This window comes from Rhineura floridana, chromosome 5 (genome assembly GCF_030035675.1).
Source record: "Rhineura floridana isolate rRhiFlo1 chromosome 5, rRhiFlo1.hap2, whole genome shotgun sequence".
NCBI lineage: Eukaryota > Metazoa > Chordata > Lepidosauria > Squamata > Rhineuridae > Rhineura > Rhineura floridana.
In genome coordinates, this window is record NC_084484.1 from 103895996 (window position 1) to 103916110 (window position 20115).

Genomic DNA, 20115 nt, shown 5'->3' on the forward strand with positions numbered 1-20115 from the left:
GCTAATCGTTATAGTTGAAAAGGTGGTAGACAACTCTTGTAGATATACTTATCAGTGTTAAATCTTGTTGATAAGAAAGTAGTAGTTTGAATACCATTTTATTGATTGCCAGAGAAGGATAACTTACTGGTCTCAGCTTATCACGCTAAACGATGGTGGCATATAACAAAAATGAGAAGGTATCCAGTCATATCCCACAGTAGCTGCCTCCTCACCACCAAGTGTATTTGAAGCTGCATAAGAGAATAGCCCCTCCCTGACTGAGCCAATCCTTTCCACAGCTGCAGCTAGAACAGAAAGAAAGGAGGGAGGCAGGGCCAGCCAAAATGCGTGGGAGTATGAAAGGCAATTTAAATGCACTCTCTTGCTTCATCGAGAGGAGGAGCGGATGGAGACTGCTAGGCAGCAGAGGCAATCTTTAGCAGCCACCCAAGCAAGGCAGGCAGGCAGGAGAGAGTCCCAGAAAGCCAGACAGTGGGAAGACATGGATGTGTGACCCTCTTCCCTCACCCCTCACCAAGAGGGCAAGATGTCAGGGGAGGGGAAAGGTTGTAACCTAGGAGCGAAGTGACTCCTTTTATTTCCCCCCCCCATTTAAAGAGGGCTCGCTTTTGTTTTTTCTTGCCTTTGTGTGCCCTCTCAGGGCCACTGATGGGAGTGCTGTTAACTCAAAGCCCTCTTACAGCAAAGCATGTTTTTGTATTACATAGGTCTTGCCCGTATTGCATAGTTTTGCCCTTTCTCCCAGAGGAATTGGGAAGCCTCCTTAGTTTATTTTTCCTCCCACTTTAGGCTCTGGAAATACAGGCTCAAGAGGCCAACAAAAGTTATCTCCATTGGGAGTTGGGAGCCCAAGTGAGCCCCAGAGTTGGTCACCTTCATAAGAATGGCATGCTCCTGTTTCCATGCTCTGGCCCTTCTAGTGACCTAAGCTCAGGGGGAATCTACTACAATATCTTCACAGAATGAAAAAAGAATTTATGGTCCAGAGTTTTTCTGTTTTATGTAACAAACTCTTATTAATTCTGTATATTAACTTCATGCCCAAAAAAACCAGTTCCTTTCACAAGTTCTTCGTTTCTCCTTAAAAGAGGTTTAAGTCTACAGGGTAGACATACTGGATTCATTCCCCGCTGCCATTCCTAAAATAAGTCATCCTTGTCATACTTTTCACTGCTCTCTCACAAAGTATGAGCACATAGGTGGCCTGACAGAGAGTTGATCATTCCACTTGAGCTAAACAGTTTGGAAGAAACATCCCAGATGACATTAACTTGGAATATCTGCTAGAAGCAGTCTCTGAGGAGAAAACACCCCTAGTTTTTTGTTGTTTGTACAAATTTTGTTTTTCCAAAATAGCTAAGCATATAGATGTCACTTTACCACCCTGCCAACACTCCACCTTTAACAGAGAGAGACATGGCTTCCCTTTTCTTCCACCATCCTTTATAACAAAGTTGCAGTTAGAGACTATGTCTATTCCCCGTAGCCCTTGTTATAAACATGGAGGTTTCCAGTCAAGCCTCAACCCCCCATGTAACTTTATGACTCTCAAAGATAACAGCCCTGGGTTGGTCCTCTGTAACCTGCTACAGTTACTTTCTCAGATACTTCGCTGCTACCATTGTTACTGTTTCTCCCTTTTGTTTATATTTTGCCACCCTCGTATTCTTGTAATAGCTGGCCAAGAACCAGGTGTGTTTAAAAAGAACAAATAAGTTTATTTATTTAACATATGTTTCTGAAGCAAGATTGTTTATGTTTCAAGTACTCAAGCATGTGGTTTCTAAATATGCTCTTTATGATGTGTATAGTTCCAACAGTTTTTGCTGTATTGTCAATTAATATTAACCTGCCTCTACAATCCTGTCACACCCACAAGTTCTCCAGCCCTCTCCCTCCAAATGTCAAAACCCCGTTCCTCTCCACCTTCAGTCCCTATCCAATTGTCAAACCTTTCAGATATGCATCAATCATTCCACATTCACCCAGCCAATCATGCACAGTACTCACCAACATCCCATATTCTCGCTTCCCTCTCCCAACTCTCACTTCCTACCATATTCAACTTATTGAAACATCACTTATCATAAACACTGAAATAAATCCAGAACAATTATTTATACAGAAATATAGAACATCACAATAGGCAACATGAGAAGGTAATTGATGCCTATATAGTATTATGATGAAGACAATAGTAAACCACCTCTGAATGCCTCTTACTATGATAGCCCTATGAATATACCCAAAAGATTCATAGGGTCGCCATAAGTCGTAATCGACTTGAAGGCATATAACAACAACAACAACATAGTATTATACTTCATAGGGATGACAGTATGAATGCAACCTACAAAATGCATCTAGGATACTGATTGTGAGATGTAGTTAATGTTCAGCAGTTTGTCCAAATGACAGTCATAATCACTCTATTTTGTGTTCGAATCTGGTCCTAAAAATCAAACTAAAAATGGGTTTAAACTCAAAGATTTGTGTAAAGATGTGTTACAGTCAGAGGGCAACTAAAGGTTAGTCGGATGGACAGGGTGGCTTCACAGTGACAACTCCATTTCAAGGATGATGCAAACATAAAGATAACAAGTCCTTAATGGGCCATGGAATTCTCCATAGTAGAGAAAAGAGATGACATAATTTTATAACCTGTTCCTGATCCCTTAACTTCACCTATTGCCTGGATAGTATTACGTCTGTATCGGCCCTCAGCATACATCAGGTACCTTTATCACCAGATATTCTACACCATACACACAAATATCTTAAAAATAATCTTTGTACACCTTAACATCTGTCAGTACATATTTTTAATAACATGTGACATAGTTCTCTGTATTTGCTTCCCTTGTGATGGTCTTGTTTAATAAATTTTAATGCACCTGGCAGGTGGCTGCTCGCACAGGTGAGTCTGGGGTCAGAAGAAGAACACAGGCTATGTCGAGATCAGCAAGCAAACGAAGAAGCCGGTTTTCTTCCCTTTGGGGCTTGGACACCACTTCAAAGAAAAAGCAAGGGAGACCAAGCATTAATCAGGTAACCTACCAACCAGAAAAAACCCTCACAAAATTATTGATTGAAACCTGAGCTCCAACCTAATTTTCAGGGATTCCCCCTTCCCCCTCAACCATATGCTCCACAACCCGCCCTGCTTAGCAGAGTTGCCCAGCATTTCTGTTGGCTGCAGAGGCTGCTTTGAGGAAGAGGCATTGGGGAAGCCCACCCCGTTATATATGCTTTACTCTGGATCCCGTCCTTTATTGCTGGGTCCATAGTCTTGTTTAGGAAGGTGCATAGAGAAGTTTGCGAAGACTTATTTAAAACAAATACCAGCTGCTTATGCAGGAGGTTTTAATTTGCAGGTTTCATTCAGAATTAGGTGCTGAGTTGCAAACTGCTCTATTGATTAACAACTTTGTTCCCCTGAATATAAGACTTCTTTCCTGATAGTAATGTGTAATACCCTCTTCAAAATACTACAGATTAGATGCACAATGTAGTATGTTAATACAACACATACTTTGAAGCAGGAAGAGAAGTATGAAACAGATGGCAGCCCACAACGAGGCCGGCGAAACAAAGAATGTCTGTTGCCAAAGTTGTTTGCTACTTCTATTTTCTGGAAACATTTAAGGAGTACAGTTGGGGAGCACAGTTCCTTCTGTTTTTAAAAAAGTGGATGACTTGCATTACTGCTGTGGCAAAGATTTAATAGTGTTCCATAAAACTAAAATGGGCCAAATAAACCTTTTTCCTGCCATATTGTACATGCAAAAGAAGACAAAATAGCTTTTGTACAAACTCAAAGCTTGATTCTGTAACTGAATTTAGTAGCAAAACTTTATAGTTGACAGGTGCTGCACATAGAAGAGAGTCCCTAACCCTTTCCAAAGCTTTCCTTGGAGAAATCTGTTTTAATGGCATTAGGTGTATCATTGTTACGCCTTAAGTCTCAGTATTTGGTATGTTTCTAACAATTACAATTATACTTTCTTACCCAGTTGTATGACCTGGAAGGTTCTCTCTGATAAAGTGTAGGGGAGAAAAGAGAAAGATACATATGTGACAGACTTTGTCAGGACCTAGAATTCCAGCACCTAGGCAAGCCTAAAATTACAAACTTTGTAGAGTGGTAGAGCACATACTTTGCATACAGAAGATCCTCGGTTTGGTTCCTGCCATTTCCAGCTAAAAGGATCAGGGAAAGATCTCTCCCCTTCCTGGCTGTAACCCACACACACACACACACAAGAAATTGTCCCTGTGTGCCACAATTAGGCTTGAAAAAGGCCTTCTATTGGTGATAATAAAAGGGTTCTTTTTTTCAGTAGGAGGGAAGGTGGGATGGAACTCTATAAGTGCCTGGGAAGGTCTCTGTAGGTGTATGTATACCAGTGGGTACCATATTGGCAACCCATTGAATAGACTATAACAAACTTTAATGAAACACAAGAGAAAAATTGAAATGCACTAAGACCTAAAGTAAAAGCAGTGTCTCATATTCTACTCTGGCCCCACCCATTGCATTTTTTGTATGCCTACATTCCAGCACTAGTATTGCTTGCCTGTTCCTGCCCCTTCTTGGCTTCCCTGACATCTGCTATGGTCCTTTCCTTCTGGTTCTCCTGGTCAATAGATTTTCATACTTCCAGGTCGCTCCAGGAAAGGAAGACTTCTTCCTTACTGCCTTTCTTTAGTATTGCTTACTTTCTATTGACTGCTGTCCTGGGTTGCCTGTTGATTAGGGTGGTACCTGTGCAAGAAGGTTTTTTGTCTTGTGTCAATGTCAGCTACGTTTCAAACTCCATAAAGCCTGTAGTCTCATGGATTGTGTTTATAAATAGGATTAGATAACCGTAAAAACTCATCTATATCTACAGCATTCACAAAAACAATTACAGATTCAACAACCAGGCTAAATAGTGGTAACTTTTGCATAGTGCTTTATGATTGTAGGTCCTGATTTTATTCCAGGCTCTCCTTGTGCAAATAATAAACTTACTCTCAGTTGTATTCATTGTCGCAGCCTGATATTTATCCTTTGTTCTAACTGAAACAGTCTAAACACTGCGAAATAAGGTTGCTGCTTATTATATTTGGCTAGTTTTCGTCAAAGGATCTGCAGGCACTTAGTAAAAACAGTAGGGATTTCTCTAAAGGCATAATATAGAAATCGGGGCAAGTTATGCAAGAATTCTTTATAGACTTGCATATAAAATACCTGTTTTCATTGTTGTATTTTGGTGCCTTGTATATGAAGTATTCTATTCCCCATTTTGCTTTAGGAGTACACAAGTACATTTCAAGAAAATTTTGTGGATTTGGGGGGATGGAGTGATATACCATGTAACTTCCTAAGCACTGGAAACCAAATTTGATGGTTCAGTAAAATTAATTTAGTTCCCCTGCAGTCTGATCCTAGCCAATTGAAAGGAAGGACTGTCCAGAAGAATTACTTCTTGCTGCTTAATTTTACATTAAAACAAGAAAGATCAATTGACTTTCCCACCCATAAAAATATAGTCGGAAGCTGGGAGATATTTTCAGATCTAAAGTTGGAGTCTGGGCTTTAAATTGAGATTTGGGAACTAAAGGGTCCTTATCCCATGTGATCTAAAGATGGGGCATTTTCTCTTGTGGCTATTCTAATAGATCACAGTCTCTGTGAAGCCTCAGCGGCTGGATTGAGGGATATGTTGTGGTGGGGCTATTTACTTAATGTGGGTGCCAAGTTTGGCCCTGGTATCATTTTTCTGCAGTCACTGGACTCTGCATTTCCACACAACACAGGAACAAAGTATGACAGATCTTGGTAAGCATCTTGGTGACCACACAGGGTGGAGAGATGGTGTGGTGGCAAAGACTGGTACTAGTTGGAGATACTGCTTTATAAGATGTTGAAAGTATTGTTAGGATTTTCACTGCAGCTTATGAGCTGCTTCTAAGAGCAGTCTTTTCTGCATTGCACTCATCTTTTCTGGCTTGGTATTTCTCCACTTCCCATTTGAACTGTTCTCCCATATTTCCTTTAGTAAGTCTCAGGGGGTTCTGGTTTAGATCAGGTACTGACCTTGTCTGAATAGACCAGATAACCATTGCATTTGGCTATTTTCTTATCCAGGAAATAATTTTATCCAATTTTAATGGAGATGTTAATTTCCCCCCTGAACAAGTATTCATCTGTCCCAGTAACATGAGATACTTCCAAATTTAGAAAGCATTTGCATCATCTTATTGTATTTTAAAATACCACTTTTTGTGCCTCTGCAGGTGTTTGGTGAAGGAGCGGATTCTGTAAAGAAATCTTTAGAAGGAATATTTGATGACACCGTTCAAGAAAGCAAGGTAAAAAAATAAGGGACATCTTATTAATTTACACAAAGGAGTTCAATTAGCTTGCGAGTCTGTTTTTAGAATGAAGACCATTCCTTTAGGGCAGAGTAAAGTGAAGTAAAATCCTGAATGGAAAATTAAGTTATGCAGCACCTAAGCTTTGCCAGATGTCATATTGCTTGAAATGTAGCCAAGCAATGAGGTATAAGGAGCTTGGCACTGCTCAACTCAAAAGTGCACTGCGGAGATTTCATTTGATTTTTATTTATTTATTATTAGATGTAAATTCCGCCCTTCCTCCCAATAGGAGATGAGAACTCTTAAGCATCCATTGGCATTTCAGTGAAAAAGGCCAATGGGTTCCATGGTAGTGGCCTCTGGAGATGGGTAGTATTCTGATTCCATTAAGGCTTATGGCAATGCTACCACTGACACAAACCTCTATGAAGAATCCTTGCATGAGAAGACCTGTCAAATCATTCATTTTTAATAGCTACTTGTTAAGTAGAACTAAAATGAATTCTGCCCCCAAACCTGTGTTTACACCTGTGTCTTTCAATATGAGGCTGGATTTTTTTCATCAGAACATGTAAGAATGTAGGCATTGTCCTGCTGGATCAGTCCAAAGTGTAGTCTAGTCCAGCAGTCTGGCCCCAACTGTAGCCAGAATCATGCAACCAGGAATTTTCCAAACAGAGCATTTTGATAATCCTTCCTCCCTTGCTACTCCACACACAGAGAGTTTGTATTCAGTTTGCCAGGATTTGTGCTCGTTTATTTCATTAACATGACTTTCATTTTTTAAAGTTATCCTTGACTGCTTGTCATCCATGCTAACACCCTTTTGTACTTTTTTCTACTTGCTATGCTATGTATTTTTTTAGACTTCTATTATAGTCACAGGTTTCCCACCCCCACTTGTTAAAAAAGCATGTAAACCCAACCTTCCAGCTTCCAGAAGTGATTTGCAGAGAGATGCATTTGGTTTCTGAAATTTAGTATTTCAATTTGTGCAGGGGAAGGGTGTCAAGAAAGAATGTGGAAGGAAAGACAGAGGTGGAAGTACTAGGAAAATATTTATTCAGGGCTGTGTTTGCTATGTGCAAAGCTCTGCAGAGCTGAGGTAGCTACTAGTGGAAAAAGCTCTCTCTCAGCTGAATGTTCAGGCATAATAATTATTCCACTTTACAGTCACTGAGGCTGCAATCCAATACACGCTTACCTGGGAGTAAGACCCTTTGAACACAATGGAGATTACTTCTGAATAGACAAGCACTGGATTGCATTGTAAGGGTGTAATCCTAATTACTTGTTTGCCTGGAGAGCTAGGCATGCAGTGGTTCCTTTTAGAGGCAAGTATAGTGCTTCCTGATCTGCCTTGATGCCTGCCCACAACAGCTCTTCACATATGTGCTTTCACAGTCTGAGCAGCCCTTGCTTCATGCCAAGGCCCCCTCTTGCACCACACTGAAGTGTTCAGCAGGCCTCCAGACGTGGCTTTGCTCTTGATTCTGCCAAACATAGTCTGACTTTTCTCTCTGAAGGGGTGTTAGGTTTTCCCGATTGGAAGATAGTTTTGGCAATATTTTGTTTTTCAGCACTACCACAAAAATATTTTGTACATAGCCAAACCTAACTTACATATCATAAATGATAGTGACATGCAGGCAACGTGATATGTAATTGTGAAAACTAAAACCACAGTTGAACATTTCACTTTGATGTGAAAAAGGACTTCACACAGACCACTGCTAATTTGAATTGATGAGGACAGATGAGTGCGCTATTCTCTGTGCTTGATCAATGTGTACACTTTAGAGAGATTTCTGTTTTGCCAATTACAGTTCTATCCTGTAACTCCCTAAAGAAAACTGAGGTGAAGCACCATTAACTCAGGGCTAGGGGGCATGTTTTTAATGAAGCACTTGGAGATTTTACAGGGTGATCACATTTAAAACTAATGAGAATTCCATACATCTATCACTTGGTAGAAATGATATTCATCAAAATCCAGTTTAAGACTACAAAAAATAAAGAAAATTTGAAATGCATGCTGCAGGTTGCTGTCGGACAGTGGCAATCCTAGTTCAACCAAATCCACAGTAACTTTGTCACCTTCATCTCTTTCTGTTGCTTATTGCTTTAACTTGAGCATAGTGGTGTTTTGATCTATTTCTCCTCTGGTATTCTTTCTGCATACTTGTCCCCCTGATGCTAAGTTCCATGAGCAGTCAAATGTGTACAAGCAGTTCTTTGCAAGTGGAGTTCTCCACTGACTCTGCAATTGTGTGTGCAGTGAGGATAGGAGCATGAAATTGTCCCTTACCAAAGTGAACAGAGGTCAAAGAAGAAGAAAAGGAGGTGGCAACTTGGAGACGAGTTGACAGCCCTCTTGGGGTTGAATTTTAATTGGTTGCCTTCAGGGCAGCTAGTTCCACACCCATAACATAGTGCTTTAATTTTGTGATTTAATTGGATAGAAAACTATGGCACATTTTATGGCTCTATATTTATAATTAACAGACAAATGGATCAGTTGTATTTGACCAGAAGTGTGTTGATAAGTGTATTTTTCTATTCAGAGAAAAAAAGAAGTGGCACTAACCACAGTCCATCCACATAATCCTGACTCTGACATCTGGGTTCATGAGTATTTCACGCCATCTTGGTACTGCCTGCCAAATAACCAGTCTGCTCTGACTGTAGTCCACCCAGGGGACACAACACAAGATGTCCTGGAAATGACTTGTAAGGTAAAAAGAGAGATTTTGTGGGAAAGGCCTTTTGAATTTTCTGTGATGATTTGAAATTGTGAGTCTAGCTCCTTTTTTCCAGTTTCAAAGCATTCCGACTATAGCCTACAGTTCTGTAGTTTAATTTTACCTAAAATGAAAAATTGCACAAAAATGCAAAGCTTGATGAATCTCCCACATTTGAATGATCTGTAATTTGTGAAAACCATGTGTATTTGTCTTCACACAGCCTTAAAATCATGTTGAAATTCTTTCTCCTTACAGAAAATTTAAATTTTAAGGTTTAAAATTTTGCATTCTTTTGGCTTTTCAACAATTATTTGTAGTGTGTGAATATGTTCTTCTGTTATCATGTCAGCACACATTTCAATAGAATTATTGGACTTTATGGGTGGTATTTAACACTAGTACTATTCAGAGCAGACCCACTGATGGACATTACTAACTTAGGTTCATTGATTTCAGTGACTCTACTCTGAGTAGAACTTAGTTGAATACAATACTATATTTGTATAATACATAATGCTGAGTTTGATTAAAATTAAGCTCAGCACTTTGAACATCTTAAAAGCCTTAAATGCCCTTTTCAGTAGAAGAAAATAGAGATGTTGTGATACAGAGGTCGACAAATGTACTCTTTGCACATGCTGAGCTGCCCCTTCCATTTAAGTAATGGCAGAAACTTTGTGTGCACTGGAGCTTCATGTCTGCACTGGAGCTCTTGTATGCTGTATCAGCCTGAAACAGTTTTCATTTGACTTTATGTATAACTTTGTAGTTTTATTCACCCGCTTTCTGGATGTTTCTGCCATCTGTGGTACTTGAACATAATGGCATTATCCACTGGAAAAATGGTCAATCTCTTGTGGAAATGAATTTTCACCAGAGCATGTTGGTGTACTTTTAAATATTTTTATTTCACTTTTAATAATTAACTCAGTGCCAATGCTCATCTCTAGCTGTACTTTCGTTGGTTATGTTTGCATATTTAGCAAAACATTTTGTCTACTGTCCAGTTAAATATGTCCTATTACTTTTACATGTGATTCACCTATTTTTCATCTGTTTCTTCTCTATCAGTTTCCATGCTAAGTAACTAATCTTTTCCATCTTTAAAATAAAGTTTGGTATTCAGTAATACTCAGGTGTGCTATAGGTGTGATAGGTGTACATTATTGCATTATTGCATGGATGGTAATCCATGTGTGTTGAAAACAGGGATTCTCTGGTATATTTTTAGGATTCAGACTGTTTATCCATATATACAAACATGGAAATGTGTCTTTAATCTGCAAACATGTGATATTTGAACCGTCCCCTAGTACTGTGAACACACTCTCCATTTCTACCCTTAGATTAACCACGAAAGACTGTCATAGTAAAGCTCTAAACTAGTGGAATTGTTTGTTTGCTGGCTGTCACTATTTGTGAATTGTTGGCAAAAAAAAGAGGAGGAAGTGAATTTTTAAACAAAAAGAACCATTTGCTGAGTTGCAACAAATTTAACAAATCACCTGTTTTTTGAGTTGTATTCTTTTAAGTATGAGACAGAAGTAAGTGTTAAAATACATGCATTTCAGTTTGCAAACTAAGATAATAATAAATGTACAAGTATGAAGTATAATTTTGCAGTCATCATTGCAGTGTAATCCATACAGTCTTCATCCCCAATAACATCTACTAATGAACTAACATGAACACTTAAAATAATTTGGATAATTTTTTCATATTCAAATGATGCTTTCAGAAACATAACTTCATGACTTTTAAAGAAAAGCCCAGCAATGTATAGAAGATGTGAAGAAAAGCATTTATTTAGGGTAATTATATCTTGTATTCACTGGCAAATGAATTCAGGAAAAAATGTCTCATTGTAACAAAGACAGATGACACTTTTTTTAAAGAGACACAATAGGCAAAAATCATAAAATGTTCTTAGCAATTATTTTATTTTTAGAGCTTTTATATGAGCAGTAAGCCAGATTCTCAGCTGATAGATAGTGCCTTTCCCCCTTTTAGTTTACGTGTCATGAAGAGAAAATCCTAAATCCATGTTATGCTTCTTTTTCGGGTTTGAGCCGCAAACATATTAGGCCACAGTTGGAAATATATTATTTTCAAGCACTCTGGCCAAACTGATTTGTAGTTTAAGCTGTAAATCTGTTTCTTCCTTTCTGAGTTATCAGCTTAGAAAAATACTGATGGTTACATTCTTTTCTGTAACATCTAATAATGAATCTCTCTCTTCTGTCTCTTGCATTCAGCTCATTCTTTTTCCTTTAATTCTCTGATCCACATCATTTCACATCAGTTTGCCATCTGCCATCTGAGAACCAGTCGAGTTCTGGTATAGTAAATATTTCAAGCTCTACATTTCATGTGAACTTCTTCATGCTCTAGATTGTGTTGTTCATGTTGTAAATCTTCCCTTGATAGGCACCAAAGAATGCCAGGATTGCTGTCCTGCTAATCATAATGATGGTTTTGGTCATATGCATCATCCTCTAGTATGTAGCATATTACACATAAAGGTGGAGAGATGTAGGTAGCTCAGTGTTAGAACACATGTTTTAAGGAGCCTCAAACTCAGGGGTCAAATGTGGTCCTCCAGGCCCCTCAGTCTAGCCCTCGGGACCGTACCCCCTCTCCCTAGGCCACACCCCTCACCAGCCCTGGATGGAGGTTCGAGAGGGGCATGTAGAAACCACCCTACTGTACAAAGTTAAAATTCGTATTCATTGTTTTGCCTCTGGCCCTCCCCACTGCTGGTATGTAACCCCAGAAGATTGCTCAGAAGGGAATTCATCCTTCAGGTTGAAAATGGTTCCTCATTGCTGCTTTATTATGCAGAAGGTTTTGGGTTCAGTACCTGGCATTTCCAGGTGGGACTGAGAGGGTCCTGTGTTTGAACTCTGAAGAGCCGTTGCCAGTCACTAAAGAGATAACACTGAGCTGGAGGGACCAATGGTCTGACTCTGTATAAAGCAACTTCTGTGTTCCCATTTGTGTAATCTCTAATAGTGAGCTTGCTGTTTTCAACACTAAAGAAGAGTGTTGTAGAGCTGCCAGATTTTATTTGTTTAACTAGGCATGGTAGTTGGCCTCAAGGAAGAGCTTGCTAATACTGACCTCTTCTGGAAGTTTCCCTCATTCTGTGAGAATTGTGGGTTCCCCCCCCCGATAAGGTCCCAGGCTATGGTCTGAAGGTACATAAGGCCAGTTCCCTGCTGAAGCTAAGCAGGGTCAGGTCTGGTCAGTGCCTGGATGGGAGACCAATTGGGAACCGTATGTAACCCGCCTTGGATTTCAGTCATGAAAAGAAAGGCGGGGTAGAAATGTAATAAATAAATAAGGAAATAGTCTAAGAATTGTTGTTCATCAACATATAGCTGTGAGTATGTGTGGTTAGTATGATGCTGCCTGGACAGTAGTCCTCTGCAGGTTCTCTAACATGTCGGACTAAACCTACATTGACATGCCTTTCAGTTATGGCTTCTCCTGACCGTTCTGAAGATGAATGAGCTGCAGAATGTACATGAGGTTTTCACTGATTGCTGACTGACAGAAAGAGGCTGTCGGAAAGGGGCTAGTGGGTCATCTGTTCCATTCACATGATTTTGTTTCCATGTTCTTGTGCTAGCATGTCAAGTTTCATTTTCATTTTCCTCCTGCTGGGAGGAGGGGCAGGATATAAATGAAATAATTAATAAATAATAAATAAATTTGTAAACATTTCTCAAGTCTATATTTCACTGATACACATAGTACCTGACTTGCCTTCCAATTCCACCATTGCCGCAAATGGTTTGAATTCAGGTGTGTTTGTTTGGCGGGGAGCAGGATGTTTGTAAATTAAAACAAAAGCAACATAGAGCTTTTGGGGTACAAACAAAGATTGTGCTAATATGCATTTGTATGGAGAGATACTGTCTTCACAACAGATTTGGATGTAATAGGCCACATTGGGACTGATGTTAACTTGGTGTCATAAGCAATAGCTGATGTAGCTCCGATTAAAATTTTCTATAGGCCCGAGGCATGTAACGATTGCCCTCAGGTGAGTAAATGAATGACAGCACTCATTTGCCCACCCTTCCCTCCTGGTTGCTACTGCGTTATTTCCCCAAAGGCCCCAGAGCTTTGTAGACCTAGCGGGGGCTGGGAGTGCCTCATGTCCTTTTAATTCTGAGAGAGATGCAGCTTTACAGCTTCTGCCACCAGCTTTGGGAAGAATGTCACAGTGCTTCTGTCAGCCTTTAAAGACAAAAGGCTAGGACGGCTTTCTTTTCCACACTGAACTTGTACTCAAGTGCACTGCCTTGCACTGTTGTTTTTTACCTGGTGTGGAAAAGAGTTGCAGGTGTATCTGGGTGTCTTTGATAGCTTTAATGGGTCACAAATGGCAGCTGTTTACTTAGAGCAGCCTTCACCAACCTGGTGCCCTCCGGATGTTGGACTATAACTTCCATCAGCCCATCAGGTGTAGTGGCTGGGCTAATGGGAGTTGTAGTCCAGCAACATCTGGAGAACACCAGGTTGGCAAGGCTGGTATAGAGGAAGGGATAGTGTCATACTACTCCTCTTTCAGTTGGAGAAGAGTACACTAGGGGCAGATAGAGTAGGAAGGAAAAATGGGGGAGGCAGTGGACAGCCAGGCAGACTGGCCTTCATTAATTACCTTCAGGGCAAATGTGGGCCCATTCTGCACTCCATTTTTTGTTTGTTAATCTATCTTCTGTTAACTGTGAGGAGAAGCTGCAGTTGTTTGAGTTGGTTGAAGTAACTCTAAAATGACCCTTTTTATGGTGATCACATTTAAATTCCACTTGCAGCCGAAAGAATAGGCAATCAGAAAGGAGGTGGAAGTGCTGATGCCATAACCTCCAGCTAATTATAACTAATACCTTTTAAAACAAAAATTATGTAGTTGGAAGTGAAGCTGGTAAGCACATCCATTGTTATCTGTTTTGGGATCATATTATGTAATGCATGGGATTGAAGGTGAAGGTGTCCCCGCACTTGTAGTGCGAGTCGTTTCCGACTCTTAGGGTGACGTCTTGTGACGTTTACTAGGCAGACCGTATATATGGGGTGGGATTGCCAGTTCCGTCCCCAGCCTTTCTTTACCCCCCTACTCATTTTACTGACCATGGATGGATGGAAGGCTGAGTGGACCTCGACCCCTTTTACCGGAGATTCGACTTCCTCCTTCCGTTGGAATCGAACTCCGGCCGTGAGCAGACCTTCGGCTGCGTTACCGCCGCTTACCACTCTGCGCCACAGAGGATCTTAATGCATGGGATTAAAGAGACTTTTTTCATCCAAAATTAGCAAGTATTTGATATCTTGATGCAAACCCTGACAAGGTTCAGAAAAACAACAACAACCTGGTCTCCCACTGTATGTAGTTTTCAAAAGTTTTATTGTCAGACAGGAGGAACAAACTCATCTCTTTCCCTTTTTCCTATGATACAATTATCTTCTCCATATATTATTAGTGATATTTTCATCCACACTACAGGTGAGCAGAGCTGGACTTTACTGTGCTTCGTGCTCAGACTAATGTTGTTATCTTTGCAATATCAGGAAGCGGACAAGTGAGCATTTCTTTTCTGAGTGGCAAATAAAGCATTTTTCAGGGGTTGTTTAGGCAGTATCTTTTTAAAACTTCTTGTTAAGAATAGAACATATCCCCTTCATTTTACAGGGACATCTATCACTAGAAGAAAGTGATTACTGGTATTTTTATATCTTTATCTTGAAGTAATTTTCCCTCCCCGCAACCTTCTTTCTTTCAGGCTCATCAGCTAGATTACTCGGCTCACTATCTCCGTCTTAAGTTCCTGACAGGAAACCAAATGCAATCCTATGTACCAAAGCCAGAAGAAGATATTTATGAATTGGTAATGCTCACTAATAATTCTATGCAACTTTCTTGTAAAAAAAAGAGACTCCCATTGTATTACTTAAGTTTTTTGGTAATTAATTGCAAGTTTTTGATATTCATAAATATCAAGGACTTTAAACCACTAGGAGGATTATTTGTGTGTATAGTGATGCACATAATGATGATGATAATCATATTTACTTACTTATATTTTAATCCCACCTTTCTCCAAGGAGCTCACACAGGTATACATGGTTTTCCCCCCTCCCCCTTTTCCTCACAGCAACCCTGTCAAGTAGGGTAGGCTGAGATTTTTGTGACTGGTCCAAGGTTACCTGGCAAGTTTTATGGCTGGGTGAGGATTTGAACCTAGGTCTCCTCAGTCCTAGTCCAACATTCTAACCTCTACATGACACTGACCTTAGCAATTCACTCTTAAGCAGGATGATAAAACTCATGCCTTGTGATTGGTATATACTGAAAGAAGGAAGGCAAGTGGCTAGATGAATAGAAGGGGCAGCTTTTCTTGGGGAGAGGAAGCTTCAGCGAATACTAATTGATGGTCTTGGTCAATTTAGATTTTTGATGATAAGCACCAGGAGATCTGGAGCTTTTGAATAAAATAGTCTGCACAAAAAAATAGTTGAGAAAGAGAGACTGTTATTTAACATTTTAAAAAATCCACATTCCTTAGAAATGTATGTTGAAAAGCAATGTCAGTGGGAAAGACAGTAAAAACTGACCCCTAGGGGGGATGAGTGGGACTACTGGATAAAGAAGGAACACTGTGCTCTTATTCCTGAAGTTAAGGTAGCAGTCTTGGACACACTTGCCTTTGAGTAAGTCCCACTGAATTCAGTGGGATGTTTACTTCTGAGTAGAAAGCTATAGAATTGTGCTGCAAATGTAAATGGCAGAAAATGATGATTAACACTTTTGCAGCGCTTAGAAATGTTTATACACCTTTGGAAATGTTACATATACACTTGTCTTAAGGGCTGATTCTCAAATTATTATTTCAAATGTAGAGGTCCACACTTGTGTATAAAGGCATGTGTATTTTGTCTAATGTAAGAGTTATTGTATGGGTGTCTTTTGTTGGACTAGAATTGTCATTCCACTGCCAAGTACATGTATTAAAAAAGACATGTATGTGACTATCTGGCATGTGACTGACTCTGTACATATGAATGATAAATCTCTGAGACTGATGGAACTTTACTTTGAGAAAACAACCTGATGCACACTGACAGACAAATTCAGTCTACTAGTTAAGATGAAAGAGTCTGTTTTACAGTATCTCTCCCTTCAGTCAGTAAGCTTAGTATATGGTCTCCAGTGGGGGCAGGGAGAGGGATTTTTCTTTAAACTGAAGCTGCTATAAACAGGTTAATTATAAATAATGGCACTGAAGATGGAAGGAAAATTTCACTTGATGTTTTATGAAGCATCACCACAGCTATCACCCAGCCCCTTTTTAGTAGATTGATGTAGATTTATTTATTTATTTTTACATTTATATTGGACCTTTCATCCAGGGAGCTCAAGATGGCATACATGCTTCCCCACCTCACCATTGCATCCTCCCACCAACCCTGTCAGGTAGTTTAGGCTGAGATCCAAAGTCACACAGTGAGTTTCATGGCTGTGTGAGGATTTGAACCCTGATTTCCCAGGTCGTTGCCCATGACTCTAACCATTCCACCACAGTAGCTCTTTGGATCTGTATCTCCAAATGAAGACACAGAAAAGAAGATAGGGGAATTATAAACCCAGTTATTTGTGTGTGTTTTAACAAGATTCCTGCATTGAGCAGGGGGTTGAACTCAATGGCCATATGGCCTCTTCCAACTCTACTATTCTATGATTCTAAGACCTTTCTCCTTTATGAAAGAAGACAGAGGTAATATGAAAAGAGGTCTCACAACTCATTTTTCAGCCATGCTGCCAGCTTTTCTTTACAACTGAACCAACAGATCAACACGACAGCAAACAGAACTATAGCTCAAATAGTTGTGCTTATCCCTTGGTGCCCTCCCTGTCCTCCTTCCCTCACCTTCTGCCAACTTCTTATTCACCACCTCTTGCTCCAGCTGAGAAAAAGTCAGAGAGGACTGCATTACTTTCCCAAGTTATCAGGCACCTTCTGTAGGGTGCATTATGATGAAGCTAATGAAGAAAAGGGGGGCAGGGAAGGAGTGGGCAGAGAAGGGTGATGATGACTTCGTGAAGCAGCATTTGATCTGGTGTTGTTGTTGAGTGCCTTCTGACCTGGGGGTCTCATCTTCCAGCACTATCTCATGTTGCATTTTGGATATTCTGTTCATAGGGTTTTCGTGGTAAGAGGTATTCAGAGGTGGTTTACCATTGCCTTCCTATGAGTTTGAATGCATCTTAGTCTGGTGTCCCAGCTTTGACCATTCCACCTTGGGTGCCCCTGCTAGGAGTCTAGCCTCTTGGTCTAGACTCCTGACAGCATTGCTCTCAGCTTCTTCAACACTGTCAAACCCCCTCACCACTTTAAGGTGTGCATCCTAGAGGGGGATATTTGGTGTTATGACCTGTCAAATTCACTCTTTTCACAGTGCTGCTTTTAGATACTCTATCTCTCTTCACTCTAAATTCAAAACAATATTGTGTGAAATATGACCAGTAACAATATCTGTCCTCATAACAGAATTTTTTAAAAAAAACATTCTTGCCTTTTCAGTTATATAAAGAAATTGAAATCTGTGAGAAAATTACACATCAAATTCAAATTGAAAAATCTGATACATTATCTGATAACTATGGTAAGTTTGATGTTTTTATATTTTTCTTTTTTAGATCCAATAAAAGGCTTTTAAATATATGTTCAGAGATTTATTGAATAAACAGTCTGTGGCCAGATCTTAGGGCTGTCATTCCCAAGTGGTCAATTTCAAGACTGGCTGTCCCTCTACTGTCACAGTGAAACACGATTCTAATGAAACGTGGCAAATCTGGCACCTCAGCAAAGTCCTTTTTGTCTTTCCTGAAGTGCTGTGCTAAATTTTCATGGGATTTGCCAGTTTGAGAGTGTGGTCCTTCCAAAAAAGATGCCTCTCCTTGCTAAATAAACAAATTCCCAAGAAAGAGGGAGGGATGACATTTGTGTATTGCTATACATGAAAAATGACTTTTTGCAAGGGTTGGCTTGTTGTTCAGCAAAAGCTCTGCACCTTCTGGAACAGTGACTGCATTCGTGTCATGCTTAATCATGGTTCAGTACAACATGCAACAAGCCTCAGCTGTGTACACACCACACATCCCCCCTCACAAAATCCTGGGAACTGTAGTTTACCCCTCACAGTTCCCAACACCCTTAATAAACTACAGTTCCCAGGATTCTTTGGGGGGGGGATTTGCCTTAAATGTATTGTGTGTATGCTGCCTCAGGCACCTTTTACTTACTTTCCTTTTAAATACAACTTGTCACTGCGTCCTATCTGGGGATTGTAGTTTATCACTAGCTATAGTCTGTTTCAAAACAAACTAACTTCAAACTGTGGTTTTGCAAAACAACTCAGTTGATCTTTCAGTTTCTCTAGTTTTTAAAAATGACTTCCTTTAGATTTATCATATTTCCCCATGGCCAGGCAAGTTCCCATATTATTACATTGTATTGGCCGTCTACTTCAATGAACAAGTGATCTGCATCTTTAATGTTTATCTATCTTCCATGCTTTAATGTTTAAAATCCTCATACTGTTTATTATACAGCTGCAAGGCCTAGCACACAGCAGCAGTGGTGGATTCTGTTTGAAAGTAAAATACTGAAATGATTAATATCTACCATGAGAATGTTGACTTTGAATTCCTGAAGTCTGGTAACATGCATGCTGTTGATGGATTATATCTGTGCTCCTTATATTAAAGCAGTATACATATTGGCTTTTCTTTGCATTATTTTGAAATTATTTTGAAGGCAGTTTGATTGAGAATTTGATCCTATCACATCTGCTTCCTTGTAGCTAATGATCAATTCTGTGTTAAATCCATTTCCCCCATGAGATCATAAATATTTTGCTTAATAAGCAAAAAAGCAAGCTGCTGCCTACACATCCCTAGGAAGCCATAGAGTTTCAGACCAGCAAATGTGTCATTTTTAGAGAAAGCAATAAATATGCATGATAGCTAACATGTATTTACATCCTTCATACTTTGGAGCAGATGATATAAACTGAATCCACCTTGAGATAAGACAAAGTCAAATGCAGATGAGTAAAGCAAAGTACTTAACTTTAGTTAATGGGATAGATCTTTTTGCAAAATTAAATCCAAAGAGTCTCAGTTTTGTTGCTGTATATTTTCATAGGTTTTTCTCTGTCCTCTGTGGAAGAAGAAGGGATTCGGCGGCTGCATGTAAACAGTGTCAAAGAGACAGGTCTGGCTTTCAAAAAAGGTATGATACTAGGGTATGTTGTCTTGTCCTTAAAAACATTTTCCACCAAAAATGAGCCGTTTCAAAATGAGTCCTTTCCTCTTTCTGCTATACCAAAAATTACTTAGGAATAGCTACAAAAATCCATGCAATTGCAGTGTCTTTCAAATTATGCTATTGTTAGTTTTAAAAGAATTTATCAAGTCATTCTAAAGCTGATAACAGGAAAATGCTGAAGGTTTATTGTACATGTTCTTTCTGAACACACAAGGCTGATATCCTTTCCTTTACTGCATCTTAATATCTTGTGATGTTTCTCCTAAATCAGCATATAACAGATCTAACTCAAAGGAACGCAAGAAGTAACCCCTGAAGTGGGTTGGGATTGAGATAAATTGTATTATGATTATTTCACTTGTTTTTTAAATATCTATATGGATGACTGAGGAACATGAATATGCAACAACAATGAATATGCAACAACAATGAATATACAAACATGGAAATTTGAAACTTGGACAGCAATATAAACTTCTTTTGAAATATGTTTAAATTCTGGCATTTCCATTCCAAAAACAGATGGAACAGGAACTATACTGAGTGTATTCTAAAATTATATTCTACCATTTCAACCTTTGCAATCAGTTAGTGTTCAAGTAGTAATTACAATACAATTATATTTTCAAGGATTTAACAGCTTATTTGAAGATAAACATATGCAGCAC

The 20115-nt window shown here is 39.4% G+C and overlaps 1 protein-coding gene across 18 annotated transcripts in view; it reads left to right on the forward strand.

Moving 5' to 3' along the window:
• TIAM1 (TIAM Rac1 associated GEF 1) overlaps positions 1-20115 on the forward strand; it is a 229617-nt gene that overhangs the window by 167160 nt on the left and 42342 nt on the right. For all 18 annotated transcript variants that reach the window (XM_061627834.1, XM_061627835.1, XM_061627833.1 and 15 more), the window contains 6 exons: positions 2905-3051; positions 6286-6360; positions 8931-9101; positions 14900-15004; positions 17699-17780; positions 19325-19411. In XM_061627834.1, the coding sequence (XP_061483818.1) occupies positions 2905-3051; positions 6286-6360; positions 8931-9101; positions 14900-15004; positions 17699-17780; positions 19325-19411 (667 nt within the window). The remainder of the gene's footprint in view (positions 1-2904; positions 3052-6285; positions 6361-8930; positions 9102-14899; positions 15005-17698; positions 17781-19324; positions 19412-20115) is intronic.